The sequence below is a fragment of the Panthera tigris genome, chromosome A3 (assembly GCF_018350195.1).
Source record: "Panthera tigris isolate Pti1 chromosome A3, P.tigris_Pti1_mat1.1, whole genome shotgun sequence".
Classification (NCBI taxonomy): Eukaryota; Metazoa; Chordata; class Mammalia; order Carnivora; family Felidae; genus Panthera; species Panthera tigris.
The window spans coordinates 3,662,321-3,680,757 of NC_056662.1; the positions used below are offsets into that span (position 1 = coordinate 3,662,321).

Below are 18,437 nucleotides of genomic sequence, written 5' to 3' on the forward strand. Positions count from 1 at the left end.
CCAGGGCCTGTCCGCACACACCCCCGCTCATCCTCGGAGGCGTGTCTCCCTTCCTTCGCCCCCACCCCTCCTCCGTGCCAGGGGCAGAAGCGCCTGGTCAGTATGGCCCCGGCGACCCCACCCTCCCCTCACCAGAGATGATGGAGTCGTTCAGAGCCTCTTCATCCTGATACACCAGCAGGTCGTCCTTGAGTTCGGAATTCACGATCAAGTTCTCCTTGTTCTCCTCCGAGCCCTTGGCTGCCGTCCGCTTGCTCTCCGAGACGCCGTCAAAGCTCCAAGCCTCCTCCCTCTCCTTGCCCCGCTCCATGCTGGACGTTCTCGACAGGCGGACGTCCACCCGCTTCTTCGGGGACGCTTTACTGTCCCGTCCTGGAAAACTGAAGCGGAAGACAGTTTGGGTTATACGCTGTCCGCTTCGTCCGAGGACCCAGCATATCGACTTGGGGGCTTCCGATAATATTGCAAATTCCCCAAGTACGTGCAGCGTCCAGCTTCTGATCTGAATGCACAGGGCACGCAGCCCCAGATGGCACACAGGCTTTGCGTCCAGGCACATGGCTGTCCTGAACAGCATACACACGCCCATGATGAAGCCTGACATGCTTAGCACGCTCGGGGCCAGGACTTCCCGAGAAAGGACGTGTGCAGCGTTTCTGCCAAACCACACGCGCGTCCCATTCCCTATCTGCTTTGCCCTCCGTCCACTTCTCCTTCACAGCCTGCCTACAGACACAGGAAATGAAAACTAAATGTGCAAGCTTCAGGAACAGGCTTACCTGTACTCTTGCCTAACAAAAACTCAAAGCCTGCAGAGGCCAGGACGGCTACTCCTCCTCCACGGCACTCCCTAACCTGGATCCTCCCGGGGAAATGCAGGGGCTTCGTGGTCAGGCTCCCACGGTGTCCAGCCCCTGAATGTCCTCTCCTGGAGTGTGGTACCCAAGATCAGAGCCCGGGGCGAAGGGAAAAGGCGGGGCTCTTGTCCCAACCTTAAGAATTTCAAGACAGTGACAGCAGCGCATGGAACTCAGTCCGGGCGCATGACACGAAACTGGCCTGGATGGAAATCTGGGCGCACAGGTCTCCCTACCAGGGCGGCTCACCTGTCCTGGCGATGCTTGGTGGCCAGCGCCCTGTGCAGCTCCTCAATGACGCGGCTGGGGGGCAGTGGCCGGTGGACAGTGGCAAGATGTGGAGACCCCGTGGGCGTGGAAAGCTGTCCTCGGAGGGGAGGGTCAGTGTTTTTCCCGCCAGAGCCTTGGAAGAGTGCAGGCTGGCCTGGAGCACGAGAGGGACCGAGAGGAACGTGAGCCCCCGGGAGCAGGGAGGAGGGACTCTGCAGAAAGACATGAGCCCAAGGGCAGAGGACACAGCTCCCCCCACCACCCGGCCAGGTGACCTTGACGCCCTGTTCCAGAAGTTGTGCCAGGTCCCCTGCCCCCGGAGCCAGAGACAGGGCTCACCTCTGGCCGGTTCCATCCACGAGACCCCCCGCCCCCAAGCCTGGGGGATGAGCTCCACAGACATCAGTGCCAACGAGCCCCCTGCAAGGTCTCAGGCACAGAAAACCGGACGCCCCTCTCCTCCCACTTGGAATCAGTGACTTCACTGGGTCTGCCCTTCTCACCCGACTTTGTGACTCTGGGCAGGGCCCAAGTCTACCTTTCTTACCGCTGTTATCCCCAGGCCTGGCACTTAATACATGTGCAATAGACATCCGTTTGTATGAAATGATTTTGAAGACTGAGAGTAGACTTGCTCAAACCCTCTAACAGATGCTCCCTGAATGTGCACTCCAAGTCCCACATGGCGTCAGGCGCTGGGGGCAGCAGAAGGCGTGGGTTTGGTCGTTACACGGATCTGGCCTCCAGTCTCAGTCTGCTACTTATCAGCTGTAAGACCTCCAAGGCAAGTCCCCAAAACTCGGGAAGGCTCAGCCTTCTTATCTGTAAAATGGGCCGACAGTTCCCTGGCGGGGCCAGCAGGAGCCCGGCAGCTGGGTTAGGGCCTGGCACCTGTTACATCTTCATACACGGACTCGTTCCCAGAGAGGCTGAGGCAGGCTCCCACTAAACTGATACAAACAGACCAACCCCTTCTTAGCCTCAGCAGGAAGAGAGAGAGAAACAGAGAGACAGACACAGAGACACAGAGATCGAGACCACTCCATAAAAAACAAAGACTTTCTGACGCCATCCTGGAACGTGGATGCCACTAACAGGAAGACAGAAGGAAAACTGTAGGTCTCATCGGGACACGTCATTTAGCGGTCTTTACAAACACCCGTCTTGGTGGGCACAGCCAGGAAACACGCACGGCCCAGGCCTTGCCCTCGATGGGCCTCTAGGCCGGCCAGATGGGGCCAAGAGAGGAAAGGCAGACAGAAAGCCACTGGAGAAAGAGCTGTGCCAGGAAGGGGGGCTGAGAGCACCTGGGGTCGGGAGCACGTGGGCTGGGCTACGGAGGTCAGGCGAGGCCTCTGGTTTTGGTAAATACAAGAGCACCTGCTCACCTTAATGGGGCTGTTGTGACTCAGGGGTGGCCAGATATGAGGACTTTTCAAGAAAAGCCAGAAATCTGGATTCCAGGTAAAACTGACATGTTTTACACATGTTAATATTTTAATGCTTAAATAGATTTTAATGTTTAAAATGTTGGCAACCCGTTAAAAAAAAATTTGACACCATGCTGACCCGGCAAAGCAAGTCTGTGAGTGGGTCTGGGTTGGGGGGAGGGGGAAGACAATGCCCTGACCTCTGGTGGAGGGTCGGTGAGGAGGCCTGCAGGCAAAGACCCCCGTGGGGACTCAGCTTGTGTATGCTGTCCCCCACCCCCCGGTCCCAGTTAAGCCCAGCTAAGGGGCCTCTCTCCTCCTCTGCTGCCACCTAGCGCCCACACGCTGAAGCAAACACTTTCCCCCCAAAGAGAAGAAAAAAGAGAACAGAGGAAATAAGACAGAGTCGCCAAAATGTGGTCTCAGCTGTCAAAAAGAGATCCAGGCTGAAACCACCCTCCCATGCCCTCCAGCTCCTAGTCTAGTTCCCCAGATTAATCCCCCCGATGTTCTGGAGCTCCTCAAAAGGGAGGGGCGGGTCCCAGAGCACGAGGCCCTCGAAATCCAGAATTTCAGCCGTGCGGACAAGCAGAGGAGTCACGGCAGAGGAACCTCACCGTGCGGCCTTAGGTCTGATCTGTCCAAAGCACAGAGGAGGCAGGACATCTGTGAGTTATCGAGGGTCCAGAACAAACTGTATGGGAGCCAGAATAAAACATGGTGGATAGTGCCTGATCGGATGGATTTCCAATTGTTTCAAGTCTCAACGGATGGAGAAGAAAACTCTCAGAAGATAGCAACAAGTTGCAACAGTGTGATTCTGCCTCGAAACTTTGACTCCTACCCGTGCGGCCACGTCCCCGGAAGACTATAGGCTTAGACTCAGCCCAGAGAGGTAGGAACAAGCAGGCGGGGCTCAGATCGTCGCTTGTGCCTTCAGTCACAGTTGCGCGCACTCGCTAAGCACCTGCTGTATGCCAGCACTAGGACGTGGTAGGGTCCCGGGTTGCGGTCACAAAATCCCACAAAGTGGGTGGCTCAGAACAACAGGACGTCATCCGCTCGTAGTCGTAGAGGCCGGAAGTCTGGAATCAAGCTGTCAGCAGCTGGATCCTTCCGACGGCGGAGAGAGAAAGACGCCAGGCGTCCCCCAGCTCCGCCGGCATGGCGTGACTTGCAGACAGCTCGCTCCAATCTCTGTCTCCACGTCCAGGTCGTCTGGTGGGTGCTTTTGTGTCTCTTATAAGGACACGCTCGTTGGATTTGGGGCCCCTCCCTCGCCAGGACGATTTCATGTTGACCCCGATCTAATCATGTCTGTGAAGACCCTCTTCCAAAGAAGACCGCAGTTCTGAGCTTCCAGGTAGACGTGAGTTTTAAGGGCACACTACTCAGCCCACCGGGTGAGGTGAATGAAGCATGTGGTAAGTGCCCCAAGGCCAGGCGCATGCTGCTGTGGGGTGAGGGTCAGGGACAGCGGCCCTGAAGGAGGGACAGAGACGCATAGGCACTGACCGCGTGACGCCGGGGAAGAAGGTTTTAGCAGGAAGGGCGGTATGGGGGTTACCAGCCTCAGGCCCAGAACTGGGTTCCAGTCTCCGTTAGCCGTGGGACCTGGGAGACGTTGCTGGAGCCCCCGAGCCTCGGCCTCTTCGAGGTGCTGGCCCGTGCGTTAGGGACGGGCGGTGTGTAGCTGGGCCTCCTTGTGGCCCAACGAGAGGGAAGGAGTGGTGCTGTGAGTGGTGGTCAGGGGCTCACGGGCAGCAAGACGGCTCAGGTCCACCACCCACGTTGTCTTCATGCTACTCCCTTCAGGCAGCAGGTAAGGATCGACTCTTCAAAACAGCCACCTCGTACTGAAGGGTCTGCTTTTTCCCTGAGACCAGCAGCGTCTCCTATTTTCAGCAGTGATGGGACAAGAAATACCCAAACTCCAAAAGCAAACGTCTCAATTTCCAGGGACTATTCAGCCAGTGTGGCCAAAGCTATAGGAGCAGATGCCTCTTGGGGCCTCTGCGCAGCCGTGCTCCCCTCTCTGATCCCCACCCTACCGTCCAGTGTTTATCCCTGCCTCCCTCTGCCTTTCAGGATGGAGCTCACTGGAACAAGGTCATGAGACAGAGCAAGCAGAGACCACGAGAGATGGAGCCATCGGGGAGAAGTGGAGACAGACTGGGGAAGGAAGGGGAGGAGCGGGGGAGGGAGAGAGAATGTGAGACAGAGAAGACACCTGAACATACAGACAAAATCTCCCTCCTGGGGGATGGCTACACTTTTGCATTCAGGTTCTGGAAGACTCCTTGGACTCCTGCCAATAAACTGCCTCATTTGCTTAAGGGAGCCCAGGGGTCTGCTCCTGACAACCACAGCTCATTGCTAAGAGCAGCCAGGCCTCCTGCCTCCAGTTCGTCTCCCCTGGGACTGCCTAGAGCCCGGATGGCAAAAGCAAAGGGTGAGAACCAGCCCGCAGCGGGAGCCCATCAAGACAGGTCGAAGGCACGGATGGCTGAACGGACGGAAGGATGCATGCATGCGGACCCACCTGTGACATTTTTCGTGGTTTTGCAGCCTGCCTTGGGTGGTGGCGTGGGCAACAGTGGGGGGCTGGGGAGCTGGCCCACGGATCTCTCCAGGGGTCTGGGAGGGCTGTCCAGGGAGTCAGACCCGGCTAAGGCTTGAGAGGGTTCATCCGCGGTAGGCGGGAGGCTGCCGGAGGCGTCTGCTTCTTCACCTCTGGATGCTGACGGCATCTTGGCTGGGTTCAAAGGCAAAACAGAGAGTTCACAAGCCATGCTGCTTCTGATGGGGTTGGACATGAGCAAGGACAGTAAAGTGGCCTGGGTGGGGTGGGACTGTTAACAGGAGCAGGGTACAGAGGGGCCGCTCAACGTACAGACCTGACTTCCTGTGAGTTTAGAAGTCAATAGAACTGTTGGGGGTGGGGGGGAGGAGGGAGAAGAGGAAAGAATTCAGGAGCAGGAGTAATTCTGTAATTCTGTTCCTTTTCTCGGTCAACAGGTGGCGCCAAAGCTCCTGTCCCCACCTGACCTGGGGATGGTCACGATCAGAAGTTTGGGAATGAGACACACCCAGGCTCCAGTCGGCCCCTGCACGGTCATCCTGGGAAGTGACTCAAACTCCAGTGTCTCCATTTCCCCACATGGGAGATCTGACAAACACCAGAGTCCCTCCCAGGGTTGCTGCAAGGTTTAAACGGGAGGGAACGATGTCGTGTGGGTCTGGCACCTGCAGACCCTCAAATTCAGCAGCCATTGACTTTACATGTGTGGTTTTCAGCAGCCCTGGCCCCTGGTACGTGTAGGTCCCAAGGAGTGGTTCAGGAGGCAAGGAGGTCCAGCTCAGAGGAAGGGCAGCCCGCCCAGCGCCCCTGTCCCCTCTCCCTCCTGCTGCCCCTTGAGCACCGCCCCCCAAGACTGTCCATCCCTCCTCTGCTTTCTCCCCATCCGCGAGCACTGTCTTTTCCCTTCTCCCTTCATCTGACTCAAGTCCTACTGACCATCACGCACCACCCATCCCACCCACACCCCCAAGTCCTCTGCCTTCCTTTCATTTGGGCTCACCCTGCTGAGTGCTGCAGAAGATGGTGAGACAGAAACCCCAGTGGCGGCCACCTCAGGACTGCCACGGTCAGGGCCCTCAGCTCTGCCTCCACCCTGCAGTCACGGCCTCAAACCTGCCTCCAGCTCCTCACCTCCCCACTCCTGTGTGGCCTCACCTCCAGGAGAAACTGAGGCCTTCAGACAGGGGTGGGGGTGCTGTTCTTAGATGCCTGACTCCAACACAACTGTCCCTGAAACCCCATCTTCCTTCCTTCCTCCCTGATACTAGAGAGGTGGACCCCCAGCCCCATCCCCACGTGGGGACCCCAGCACACCCTGCCCTCTCACAGCAGGTGCCCAGCCTGGTGTAAGATGCCTGCTGCGCATGGCCTCGTCTCATTTTTTACAACCGGCCGAGGAGGAAGATACAAACACTCCCAGAACAGCTTGGCAGAGCTGGGCCCACAGTCACCGCCCGGGGAAAGGTTCTGGAGGCCCTAAGGGGCGGAGCGCTGGCCGTGGTACTGAAAACACGGCGCTGGCCTGATACCTGCCCTTGGAGAATTTCCACGGAAACTCTGGAAGCAGACACTGTGCATCCCATGGATCCCAGGTTATTACCATTTCTGTGCCTTTATTGTCCGCGGCCAACTCCATGGCCGTGACACTCTTGTGGCACAAGCCTGGGTCCTGCCATGTGCAAACATGGACGGGACAGTTTCTTCCTCTGAGTCCCGGGGGTCTGGACAAGGTGAGCAATGTATGATCTGGACTCCACAGGTTCCCTTAGCCAGGCTGCCAAGAGATGGGTTAACTGGGAGACTAGGCAGCCCAGGGCAGGGTCCCCATGCCTACGTCAGGCGGGGCAGGGCCGCTTGATCTCAGTTGTCCTCGGTCTCCATCACGTTCCTCTTTGGCTCCCAGACACCTGTTCCCCAGTTCCCGCCTGTCACGCTGTCTGCACATGCTCAGCCCCCTGCAGGCTCCATCGGGGCTGCCCGGGAGGACCCAGCCCTCAGCCTTCAGCCTAGGACCCATTCCTCAGTCCACAGCTCCAATTCTCTCATCTCATTTTCCCATCCAGTCCTCTGGCTTCAGAATCCAACCCATCTCTCTGCCGACCCCTGACCTTCCCTCCTAGCTCCAGACTCATACATTATCAGCCACTGTGACATCTCCATCTGGAGGTCAGAAAGGCAAAATGAAACATTCTCAAACCCATCTCTTGATTTCCCAAGGGAAAGCCCTCTCCAGCCTTCCCCTTCCTTCAGATGCATTCACCCATCAACCCATCTTGCAAAGGTCCTTCAACAATTATGGGGTTCGGGCACCCTTCTAGGAGCCGCAGACATGGCACCCAACCAGACAGATCCCCACCCCCACCAGGCTTCCTACACAGCTCAGCAGCCGTGCAGCCAGACTGGACACCCACTACCTTGCCTCCCGTATGTAATTCACAGATAAATCCTGTGTGCTCTCCTTCCAAAATATTTCTCAGCAATGTTCACTTGTCCTCCCTACGCAAGCTTCCCTGGCCTCTACCTGGACCTCAGCAATGGCCTCCTGGCTCCTTCCCTTCCTGCCCCAAATCCACTCTCTAAACCAGGGGTTTTGCAAACTTTGTCCACAAAGGGTTTTGCAGGTCAGAGTATCTGTTGGTGCAGCAACCTCCAGAGGGCTGGCAGTTCAAACAGCAAAACTTCCCTGCCTGTGCCAGAAGTGGATGCACACATGCCCAGTGCTGCCCAACAGAAATGTTTGAGATGCTGGAAATGTTTCCTCCCTGTCCATTTCAGTAGCCACCAGCCATGGGTGGTCAATGAGCAACTGACAAGTGGCCAGTGTGAAGCTGCATTTTTTTATTTCATTTAGTTTTAATTAATCGAAATAGCCATGCAGCTAGTGAGTACTGGTGAGGACAGCTCTGGACTTCTGGGAGTCAGTGGTCCCAGCCCCCACCCCTCAACCAGAGATTGCAGGGCAAGCTTCTTCCAGCCCCACAGAGGTCTCCTCTGAGGGTCCCCCACCTCTGCTCCGAGAGCCCTGGGACTCAACACACCGGCAGGTCCCACCAAAATCGCCTCCAACATCTTCCCACAAAACTCATCCATGCCGGTCACACACTGACCTGTGTGTGTCCCTGACCTGTCGGGGGCTCCGCAGGCTGAGAAAGTGGGGCTCTGAGATCTTTTAGCCTCTATCCTCTGCAGCTCATGTGAATGTGTAGCTACCGTTACAGTTTGGAATCTATATCAGAAAAATGCTATATCAGAAAAAAGATGTAGAAGACAAGGTCAGTTTCACATGTTTCCCACATCTGAGATCCTGTCTGGGGCATGGGGCGGGGGGGGGGGGGGGGGGGGGCACTGTTCCTTTGCTCCCCTGACCAGCAGAGGTCGCTTCTCACCAACCAAACTCTAAGCCAAGGCTCCCATGTCGCTGCACAAACCACAACGTAGGGCTCAGTTGAGGAACAGACACAACCGAAGCTCAACCAAGTGTGCACATCCAGGACTTACCAGCATACTTTAGGAAACGTTCCAGTGACATGCTTCTGTGTGGCCTCCACTCACCTTCCTGAGCAGGGGCTGATAAACTGTTTCATGTACAGGGACAGATAGTAAATATTTTAGGCTTTGCAGGACAAGAGGCCAACTCGAGAATATTATGTAGGTGCTTACGTAACAAGAGAAAAAGCTCTACCCTGCCCTTTGGTCTGGGGAGTGCCTCCCGGGCGGTGGGCATGCTTTGAGCCCAGTTACCACTCACTGGAGACCTTCCAAGACCAAGAGTGACCGGTGAGACAGGAAGGTCCCGGTGGGCTGGGGACAGCTGCTGTGAGTAGTTTCATGGCACCCCAAACACCTGGCATGTCTCAACTGGGACAGCTGGCCAAGGGCAAGGCAGCTGGCTGAGTCCCAGATGCAGGCGGGACGAGCCCAGGGTCTGAGCAGTGCTGAAGTGCACCCACCACTCAGGGAGGGGCAGACTCGACTTGGTGTCTGGGTTTACAGAGCCAGCACACTGAGTGTGCCATCCAGACAGGTGGCAGCTGGGTCTCACCTATAGCCTGCCATTCACCATCCCCTCCTTACTTCACAAACAACCCATATTCCAGAGCATTCCAGAAGCACCTCTAGTTTGGATTGTAGAGTATTATGTTGTTGTTTTTTAAAGTTTATTTTATGTTGAGAGAGAGACAGCCTAAGCAGGGGAGGGGCACAGAGAGAGAGAATCCCAAGCAGGCTCTGTGCCGTCAGCAGAGAGCCCGATGTGGGGCTCAAACTCACAGACTGTGAGATCATGACCTGAGCCAAAATCAAGAGTCGGGTGCTTAGCCAACCGAGCCTCCCAGGCGCCCTGTAGAGTATTATGGTTAAAAGCATGTCCGGGGATCAAACCCCAGCTTGCCACTTATGGGCTCCCTGGCCTTAGATAAGCAACAATCTCTCTGGGCCTTTGCTTTCTCATCTGAACAAACAGGGTTGTTAAGAAAATACAGTGAACACAGTACAGGTTTACTGAATGCCACTTTCCTTTTTTAATTCGTGCGTTCTTGAGAATGTCAGAGCACAGCCCTGCCTGGCAACAGAAACGCGGGACAGCCACCTGTCCCATTTAAAGTTAAAACAGATCCTTCTGGGCTTTTTAGGGAATGTTAGGCCACCGGTATAACACCATCCAAGTAAAACCAGAAAAACAAAATCACCCCAAATACAAGGGTCCAAAGTCAACCCAAACTCAAATCACCAAACTCAAAGTGAGGGTCAAAAACCAAAAACAATGGTCAGGATCTTTGACAACATCCTTTTCCTAAGAGACCTGTGATTCTGGACAGAATCCCCACCCCTCCCCTCCAAACGGACACAGCAGTTGGGGACACATGGAAATGACAGCCCCAGCCCAGGTGTTACCACCTGGCCAAGGAGTGATGTCCCCTGAAGCCAGGAGCTTCTCCACGCACATGGACATGGGGCCCCTCCCGCGCCCCCTCCCCCAGCAAAGTTCGCAGGACGTCTGCTTTCTAAGAGAAAGCAGCTAACCTTCCAGGACACCGTGAACACCACACGAGTCCCCAGGGGAGCCCATTCTGGGCCCCTGGACGTTTCCATGAACTTCCTGGGGTCAAGAAGAGACCCCAGGTGCAGGCTTGAGCACTCCCCAGACACCGTGGCTGCCCAGAATGCAGCTTTCTCTGCCACACATCGTTCCCAGCACAGAGGGACAGGCCTCCCTCGGGCGTGGAGGTGCAGGGGCACGGGGACACGAACGACGGCCGAACAGAGTCTGATAATAGCCGGTCTCCTCCAGCTCTGCATAGTCCCTGCAGACCTGGGTCCCATCGTGCCCCCACAGCCACCTCACGCTTTCACTACAGCAGCCCCACCCCCGTATCTGCAGGGAAGACGGCCCAGGCCCCCCGCGGACACCTAAAACCATGCAGAGCGCCGAACCCAGGAGGTACGAGGTTTCTTCCTCTACGTGCACACCTAGGATGACGTGCAATTTACAGATTAGGCACAGTAAGAGGTTAACGAGAACCCGTGAAACACGAGTGTAACAACAACTGTAATCTGTGATAAAGGTTATGTGGTCTCTCGCTCTCTCTCGGGAAACCTCCTTGTGCGGTACTCACGCTTCTTGTGATGGGAGCTGATAGAAGCCTAGGGGAGGAGATGAAACGAGGGAAGGGTGCAGGCCTGGGAGGGAACACTAGGTCACCGTCGACCTTCTGACGACGTGTCAGGAGGAGGGGTGTCCACGTCCAGACCAGTGGCTCACGGCAGGTGACTGAAACCGCAGGTCAGGAGACCACCGTATCCACCACGTGATAACGAGGCCCAGAGCGGATCAGCCCCCGCGGCAGCACAGGGACCAGGCTCCTTACCTTCCTAGAAGGGGCCGGGCAGGAGCGGACAGGGGAGCCCCTTGAAGGGAGTGGCCCCTTCGCAGCCCCCAGTGACCCCGGCTGCGTGGCAACGGCAGCCCCGGGGGGGCCCCCAACGTTCAAGGTTTTCGCAAAAGCTCCGTATTTTTAAATGCTGACTTGCAATTATTTAAGCGGGGAGTTTAAAGCCTGTTCGACTGTAATCCGCTCCCTCACTGCAGGGCTCTGCTCAAGGCCAGGCTTCTCCCTACAGACCTGGTGCTCCCGGCGGCGGCGGCCTCGCTCAATAGCACAGCGCAGGTGGACACGCCTCCCAAAACACACGTGCTGAACGAGGCAGGGGCTCTGGGGCGTCTGCAGGCAGCCGGATCCTGCGTGTTAATGCCTCGCTCCCCAAAAGTTGCTTTTCCGTAGTGACGTCGACAACAATCACCAGGAGCAGACACTTCCGGAGCGCTCAGGATGTGTCCGGACAGAGTTAGGGGATTCCTGCGGATTACCTAAATGCAGCAACCCCAGGACATGGTGAGGCATTATCCTCACGTGTAGTTGAGGACACAGGCTCAGAGAGGTTGAGTGACTTATTCACAGTCACACAGCTTAGTGAGGAGTTGAGGCACGTCTCAGACCCAGGTTGGCCCGGCAAACACGTTGCCCTGAATTCCCTAATTCTATACCCCTGGGCGAGCTACAGACCCCTGTACCTCCGTTTCACCTTGAGGGAAAAGGCAACGACACCAGTGATAAAAACCCAGAGGCATTTCCAGCATAAAACGAGCTAATGCATGTGCTCAGAACAGTGTCCTGCACACAACCGGCATCCTTCAGAAAAATCGGGCCTTTTCTGTGTTCCTATACTTTGGTTTGCTACGTTTTCTTTTACGTGAACTCACACTTTTCGTTTCAACTTGTTTATTAGAAGAAAACCCGAATCACCACCCGCAGTGAGAAACCCGTTCCACCTGTGCTAATGAAAATAAACTTCGCTGTTAAAACGTTCTCTAGCTATTTGCCACAAGCCACCTCTGGAAACTCCTCTCCCACACCCTGGGGGCACAGGACCCACACCGAGGGCAGGAACGAAGAGTCCAGCTGAGGGGTGAGGCTGCACCTCTGGGGCCCCACACCGACCAGGGACAATGGTCTCGCTCCCCAGGCCCTGGCCCGCCCTGCAGCCCGGTGCTTCGCCTGCAGCACAAATCCTCTGTGGCCCCACCTCCGTCCCGTGCCCCAGGGCTCCAGCTGCCTTCAGCCCCTCTCTCTCTATCTTACCCTGGCTCTGGCCACACGTACAGACCTTTAGCTCTGCACAAGTCCCCTGGTCTGTCCTGCTCCCTGGCCAACCACAGCCCCCAAATCCAGCCTCTGGGCTGCTTTCGTAAATAAGATTTGCTGGCACCCAGCACATCTTCTGTGGCTGCTTTTGGGCTACTCGGAAGCGGTGGGCAGTTTCACCGGGAACCTTCTGACCCACAAAGGCAACCGTAGTTAACTGGCTCCGTGCAGAAAAAGTTTGTGGACCCTGTGCTCTGTCTTTGCAGATGTCCTTCTCCCAAACGGGATGCTCTTTTCCTCACTCTCTGCCTGGCCAAAGCTTGTTCATCGCTAGGCTGCCCCAGCCCCCAGACTCAGGGAGGGGCCCCAGTGTGCACGCCCGCTGTCGTGGACTCAGCTCAAGGAGATCGGCAGGTTTGTCCGCCTTCCCCCATCACTCTGGGAGGACGAGACCCGGACACATTTGCCATTAGGACCCCCGACCCGACAGCACATCCCGTCCAGGAGAAAGTCCTTCACACGAATCTGTGGCCTCAACAAGCCAACTGTACTCTCGAGACTCCATCCCCAAACCAAGCACACAGGGAAAGAGAGCGCCGGAGGTTAGCAGGGGCGCTGATGGAGCAGGCAGAGCTGAGCAGCAGAAGGAACCTGCCAAGGAGAAGTGCCAGGCGCCAGTAGGGGGCTGGGTGCAGCAGCCTAGCACGCAGGAGGCCGGGCGGCCAAGGGGCAAGGCTCAAGCCGGGTCAGGCCGACCACCACTTTGACGCAAGCCTGATGCCTGGGGCCACCGGGGCACAGGCATATGCTGAGAGGGTCTCTGCAGGAGAGGCCAGGACTGTCCCAAGGGTCACAGCCCTCCAGACCGCAAACTCCTATCACATCTTCAAGCTGGGGTAAGACTGGGGAGGCACAGCCACCCCCAGGGAGGGCGGGGCACGGCTCTCAGCAGGTGCCCGCTAGTGCCGGCCGGGGCGGCCGGTGGAAAGCGTCGGTGTGAGCCTTGTTTGGCAGAAGAAGGCAGCAGAGAACAGATGCCCACCTGGCTCCAAAGCCACAGAAGCCCCAGCAGGCCTGTCCTCACGGCCTGGATTTCCAACCTGCCACGCTTGTGCAGACGGTTCAACTTCCAACCCCCACCCTGTGCCTGGCGTACTTATAGCTTGTAATTTTACGAGGGGAGAAGTTCCCAGCTTGACGGTGAGGTCCCCCCGAGTATTTCTGTAAAAAAGCTAATGGGTCAGAAGAAGAGGGGCGGGTGCTTCAAAGCACCACGGGCTCCTTCGGGGGGCTCGTGTTTTGCCTCCTCTCTGCCTTCCCTTCCTCCCCACCTCGCCATCAGCTGGCCCCTGTCTGGTCCAGTCAGTGAAAACCACCACGGCCACGGCCCCCGCCGTCCCCACGGAGGCTCAGAAGGGTGCACACTACCTTCTTCCCGCTTAAGAGAGCTGGGAAAAGAGGTTTCAAGCAACACAAGCAGCACGCCCTGCGGCGAGGTGGCGAGGACAGCCCTGCGCGAGGAACACGGCATCCGACGCCCCACATGCACCACACGGCTCCGGGCGCTGTGCGCCGGGCACCGAGGTCATGCTCTGTGGAGGACACAGCCACCTGCTGAGGATTTGGGCCACTCGGAAGGTCCCTCTACCCCATCCCGCCCTCCTGTCTTGGGGTCAACGAGGACGCCCCTACGGACACCGGCTCGCTCCCCTGGAGAGGATTTTCCTGCTCAGACGTTCCCAGTGGCAAGAGACTGTCCCGGGAAGAGCCAGAGAAAAATGCCCCGGCAGAGTTTAAACTGCACACGGCAGAGTATGGCAGGGCTCGGAGCCCAGAGCATGGCTGTGCCTCCGAGGACAGGATTCTACCAGAGCTATTGCCCAGGCCGTGGCCAGGGACCTCAGCTGCCACCCAGCCGGCGGCCATCCCGGCAGCGGCTCAGCCCCGCACGGTTACAGCCGTACCTGCGTCGTCAGAATGGGAGTCCGAGGGCAGTGGTGCGTCCAGGGAAGGCTGGTCTGCCCCGGTGGCCAAAGGGCTTCCTGGCTGGGCTTCTTCTGAAGTCAGCATCTCCTGCTTGGGGGTGGACGGTTCGCTCTGTGCCGCTCGGGGGCCCCCGTCAGGATTGCACACTTTGCTCTCAGCATCTGTAAGGAAACGCGGCGGTCAGCGGAGCCCGCGCCTCCCTTCCGACACGCTTGCGCTCACGCGGGGTGCCTTCCTGGGAGACGTGCCATCCCAGGCCCTGCTGTGGTGCCCCTTCAGTTCTTCCCCACGCCGCCCCCCGGAGTCCCCCTCCACATCCGGTCTTCTTAAGGGGGTCCCAGCACTGCCTCAACCCCCCCCCCCACCCCCGCCGTCCCCGGGGCCTCTGTGCACCGCCTGCCTATGGGAGCCTAGGAAAGCCTCCACCCACCTCCGTGGTGCGCGTCCCCCACTCCCGCGCTGGCCTCCGCCCTGCGGCTCGCTCGACCAACAGCGCATCCGCAGGTTGGATGCAGCTGTGCCTTTAAAAGTGCTCGCAGGCTCCTGCAGTGAAGCCACCACTGCCCTCGCTGCTGGGACACGCAGGGCCAGTGGGCCGGGGCGAGAGGCAGACGGTGCAAACCTGAGCTGCTCCTGTCCTGGCAGCAGAGGCCAACCCAGACGGGACAACAGACCCTGGCTGCCGTATGCCCTGAGGTGCTGCAGGCGTCTGCCACAGGACATTGTCACGGCTACCGGTAACCAATCCACGTTTGCACCCACCATTCCACAATCAGGTCCCTGGTACGCAAACCTTCTCAGTCCCCCACTGTGAGTCTGGGACTGGGCCCACCCAGGGAGGCGGGGATCAACAAGTCAGTCCTTGCCGGCAGGGGGCTCACACTCCCAGGCACCGCAAGCCCAGGACTAGGGGCAAAGAGCGGGGAGTCCCTCGGTCTAGACAGGTGGCCTTCTCAGAAAAAAATAACCCCAGGCTCACGGTGCCTGAGTGGCTCAGTCCGTTAAGCGTCCGACTCTTGGTTTTGGCTCAGGTCATGATCTGGTAGTTCATGGGTTCAAGCCCCACGCCGGGCTCCATGCTGACAGTGCTGAGCTTGCTTGGGATTCTCTCTCTCCCTCTGTCTGCCGCTCTCCCACGCATGCTCCCTCTCCCTCTCAAAATAAATAAATAAACTTAAAAATATTGTTTCAAAAAATGACCCCAGGTTCCCAGTAGGGCTGAAACAAGGATCCAGTGTCTCCCCTTGCTTGGGGGCTCGGCTGCTGGAACTTGGAGGGTGTGGCCTTTGAAAATGAGGGGCTTTGTGCCCAGGTGCGTAACCGGCCCAGTCGCACGGCCACCAGAGGGCAGGTCCAGGCTGGGACACGGCCAGCTGATAACCATCACCCCTTCTGAGACACAGAGCACCGACCCATGCACGGGGCACCTGCACGGCCCCCTCAGGTGTCACGGCCAGTTCAGGGAGGTCACAGAGCAGCAGTGTGACCCATACACGTCCCTCCGTGGGGAGACGGCACGGCGGGGAGGTCAGCCTGGCTCGGGAGAGCTGCCTCCCACCCCCGTGGCGGGGGTGCGGGGGTCAGTCTCAGAGTCAGGCCCCTTCGGCCTCCGCCAGTCTCACTCCCTACCTGCTGCCCTCGTGTCCTCCAACAACGTCCCTTTCACCCCCAAAGTTGGACAAGAAGTAGAAGGTCACCCTACCCATGCCTCCCATCCCACGGCAGACACCTCTGGGCATCCGCTTCCCGGCCTCCGAGACGGGGGTAACGACATCACTACTTGCTTCACGGCCTCCACGTGGGAATTAAATCAGTTCCGCTACGCCACGCACCTGGCCAAGGGCAGGCACGCGCCATGTGCCTGCAATTATCGTTACTGCCGTTGATGAGGCCTGACGAGGAAGCCTGAGGGCCCGGCCCCTGGGCTGAGCCCGCGCGCCCACGTGAGGGCGACAGGCTCCCTCGGCAGGATCCTCGCCGCACCCGGACTTGGGCCTGGTGCCCGGCGTGGGACCCCAGAGGGACGGGAGTCGCAGCTGCTGCCCCCCGGCTGCACAGCCCTCTCCCCAGGGAAGGGCAGAGAGGCCGGCCAGCCGGAAGTCTGGAGATTTGGGGCTGGGAAGGGCTCGTCTATGCAGCCAGGTCAGCTGACCAAAGGTCCTGGACGAGGGGCCGGCAGCCTCTTCCAAAAAAGGAGACGGCTGGTATTTTAGACTTTGTGGGCCACACGGCAGGTACTGCGTTCTTTTTTAATTTTCACAAAACCCTTTAAGTTTAAAAACCATGCCCAGCCCGAGGGCCTTGCAAAACCCGCTCCCGGGCCAGACCTGCTGCAGACTTGCAGCGATGGCCTGCCAACCCGCCCTGGTGCAGGCAAAGACCCAGATGCCAGCCAAGGGCGCAGACCCAGTGGGCATAGCTGAACGTCACAAAGCTCAAAACTACACTTTCCCGGACGCCGCTCAGGGCTGGTTTACGCGGACTCGACATGCAGTCGTGACGGTCTCTGCCGCCAGCTTACTTGGTCCTCGGTGGCAGGGCGCAGAGCACAGCTGGCACCGAGGGGCCTGCCTGCCGGGGACACAGCACCGTCTCGGCTGGACCCCACACCTCCGCGAGGGGAGGCTGCCGCCCGCCGCTTACAGAGGCACACCCCTCCTTCGGAAGGCGGCCAGGGACGACCGCTGTTTGAACCCACGACCCTCCCCTAATCATCACCAACGACAATCACGTGACCAGAACTCGCACGTGTGGGGCCCAGAGGCCTGCAGCCCGTGGCCAGCTCAGCCAAGGCTCCGTCCTCCCCAAACACGCGGACTTAGGGGCCCTCCCCTGCGTCCCCGCTCGGCGCACTTGTAGGACCTTTCTGGGCTGCGCTCAGAGCCCCGGTTCATAATCACGTTCAATGAAAAGTTGGCAGTTCCCAAAATAGCCCTGCTGGCAGGGCCGTTGCCTAGAAACGCCATTGGCGGGGGGGGGGGGCGAGGAGATGTGGGTGGCTTGTCCCCTGTGCCTCGCCGTTCAGCCAGCCCTCCCTCCCGGCCTGCTCTCCATCGGATGTCCGTCCTCCCCCCGGGGGCTGTCACACAGAGCAGCCACGGCGACAGGAACGTGCCCCACACACACGCACCGCGCCCGGCCTTCCCGCCACGTAGCAGCCAGACGCACTTGACTCGTCGCCGCCCAACCCCCCCTCCCCGAGGAAGGAAACCACGAGTCTCTCGGGTCACCGAACACAAGTATCTTTTTTACACCCGGTGCTGGAACGGGAGATTCCTCCAGTTACCGAAGCAAATGCCGAGTGGGCGGAGCAAAGTCCCTGGGGGGAAATGTGCAGGCTCCTGTCCCGTGGGCTAGGATGCGGGGGAGGGGCTGGGACGCTGCTGGCCCTCGCCAGCCACCCAGGAGTCGGCGGAGCCTGGCCAAAGCAGGGAAGACAGTGCGGGAAGGGTCACCTGCCCCCTCCCCACCCACACCCGGCACATCAGCAGACTTGCAGGAACAAGGGGGGTGGGGGGTCAGACTGCCTCATAAAACCACACACCCAGGAGGGACACGGGCTCATCTCCCGGGGACCCCAGGGCTCTTCCCTGCAGTCCCCTCCCGGGGACCAGCTCACATCATCAGGCTGCTGACTGCTCTAGGGGTGGGCAAACCCCCAGGTGACACACACGGAGACCGTGCGCGTGTGCGGCTTTGTCCTGGCCAAAGAAAGGCACGGGTGAGGTCTGGGGCAGCTCTGCAGGGTCTGTGACCCGAGCCCGTGGCGGCCTCTCTGGGTCACTGTCACCCACACCCACCACCCAGGCGCCCGCTGGGCATGAAGCCCTGGGTACCGCTTGGCCACAGGGAGGTGCTCTGGCTGCAGACAAGCAGCCTCCCTGGCAGCAGGTGGTGGCCACGGAGTCCTTCCTCCGAACCCCGGAGGGGGGGCTCACCCCCACACCGAGGCTACGCGGAGGCCAGTGGAGGGGAGGAGGCTCAGTTCCAAGCCCAGAGCCGGAAGGGGGCACTCGGCACCCCCACCAAGGATTCCCAGCACCCAGCCGGCCATCCCAATACCAGGACAAATCCGGGGCACACACGGCCTCAAAAGGACTTGACTCCGCCCCCAGTGGGAAAAGGCATTTTCTAAGCAAGTGCTTGGCACGAACCCCAGTGTGGGGCAGGA

At 58.7% G+C, this 18,437-nt stretch overlaps 1 protein-coding gene across 1 annotated transcript in view; it reads right to left on the reverse strand.

Moving 5' to 3' along the window:
• PHACTR3 (phosphatase and actin regulator 3) overlaps positions 1–18,437 on the reverse strand; it is a 231,564-nt gene that overhangs the window by 76,740 nt on the left and 136,387 nt on the right. Inside the window, exons 4-7 of the mRNA XM_007087032.3 lie at positions 14,245–14,427; positions 5,100–5,312; positions 1,107–1,281; positions 133–380 (exon numbers count right to left, since the gene is read on the reverse strand). Of these exons, the coding sequence (XP_007087094.1) occupies positions 133–380; positions 1,107–1,281; positions 5,100–5,312; positions 14,245–14,427 (819 nt within the window). The remainder of the gene's footprint in view (positions 1–132; positions 381–1,106; positions 1,282–5,099; positions 5,313–14,244; positions 14,428–18,437) is intronic.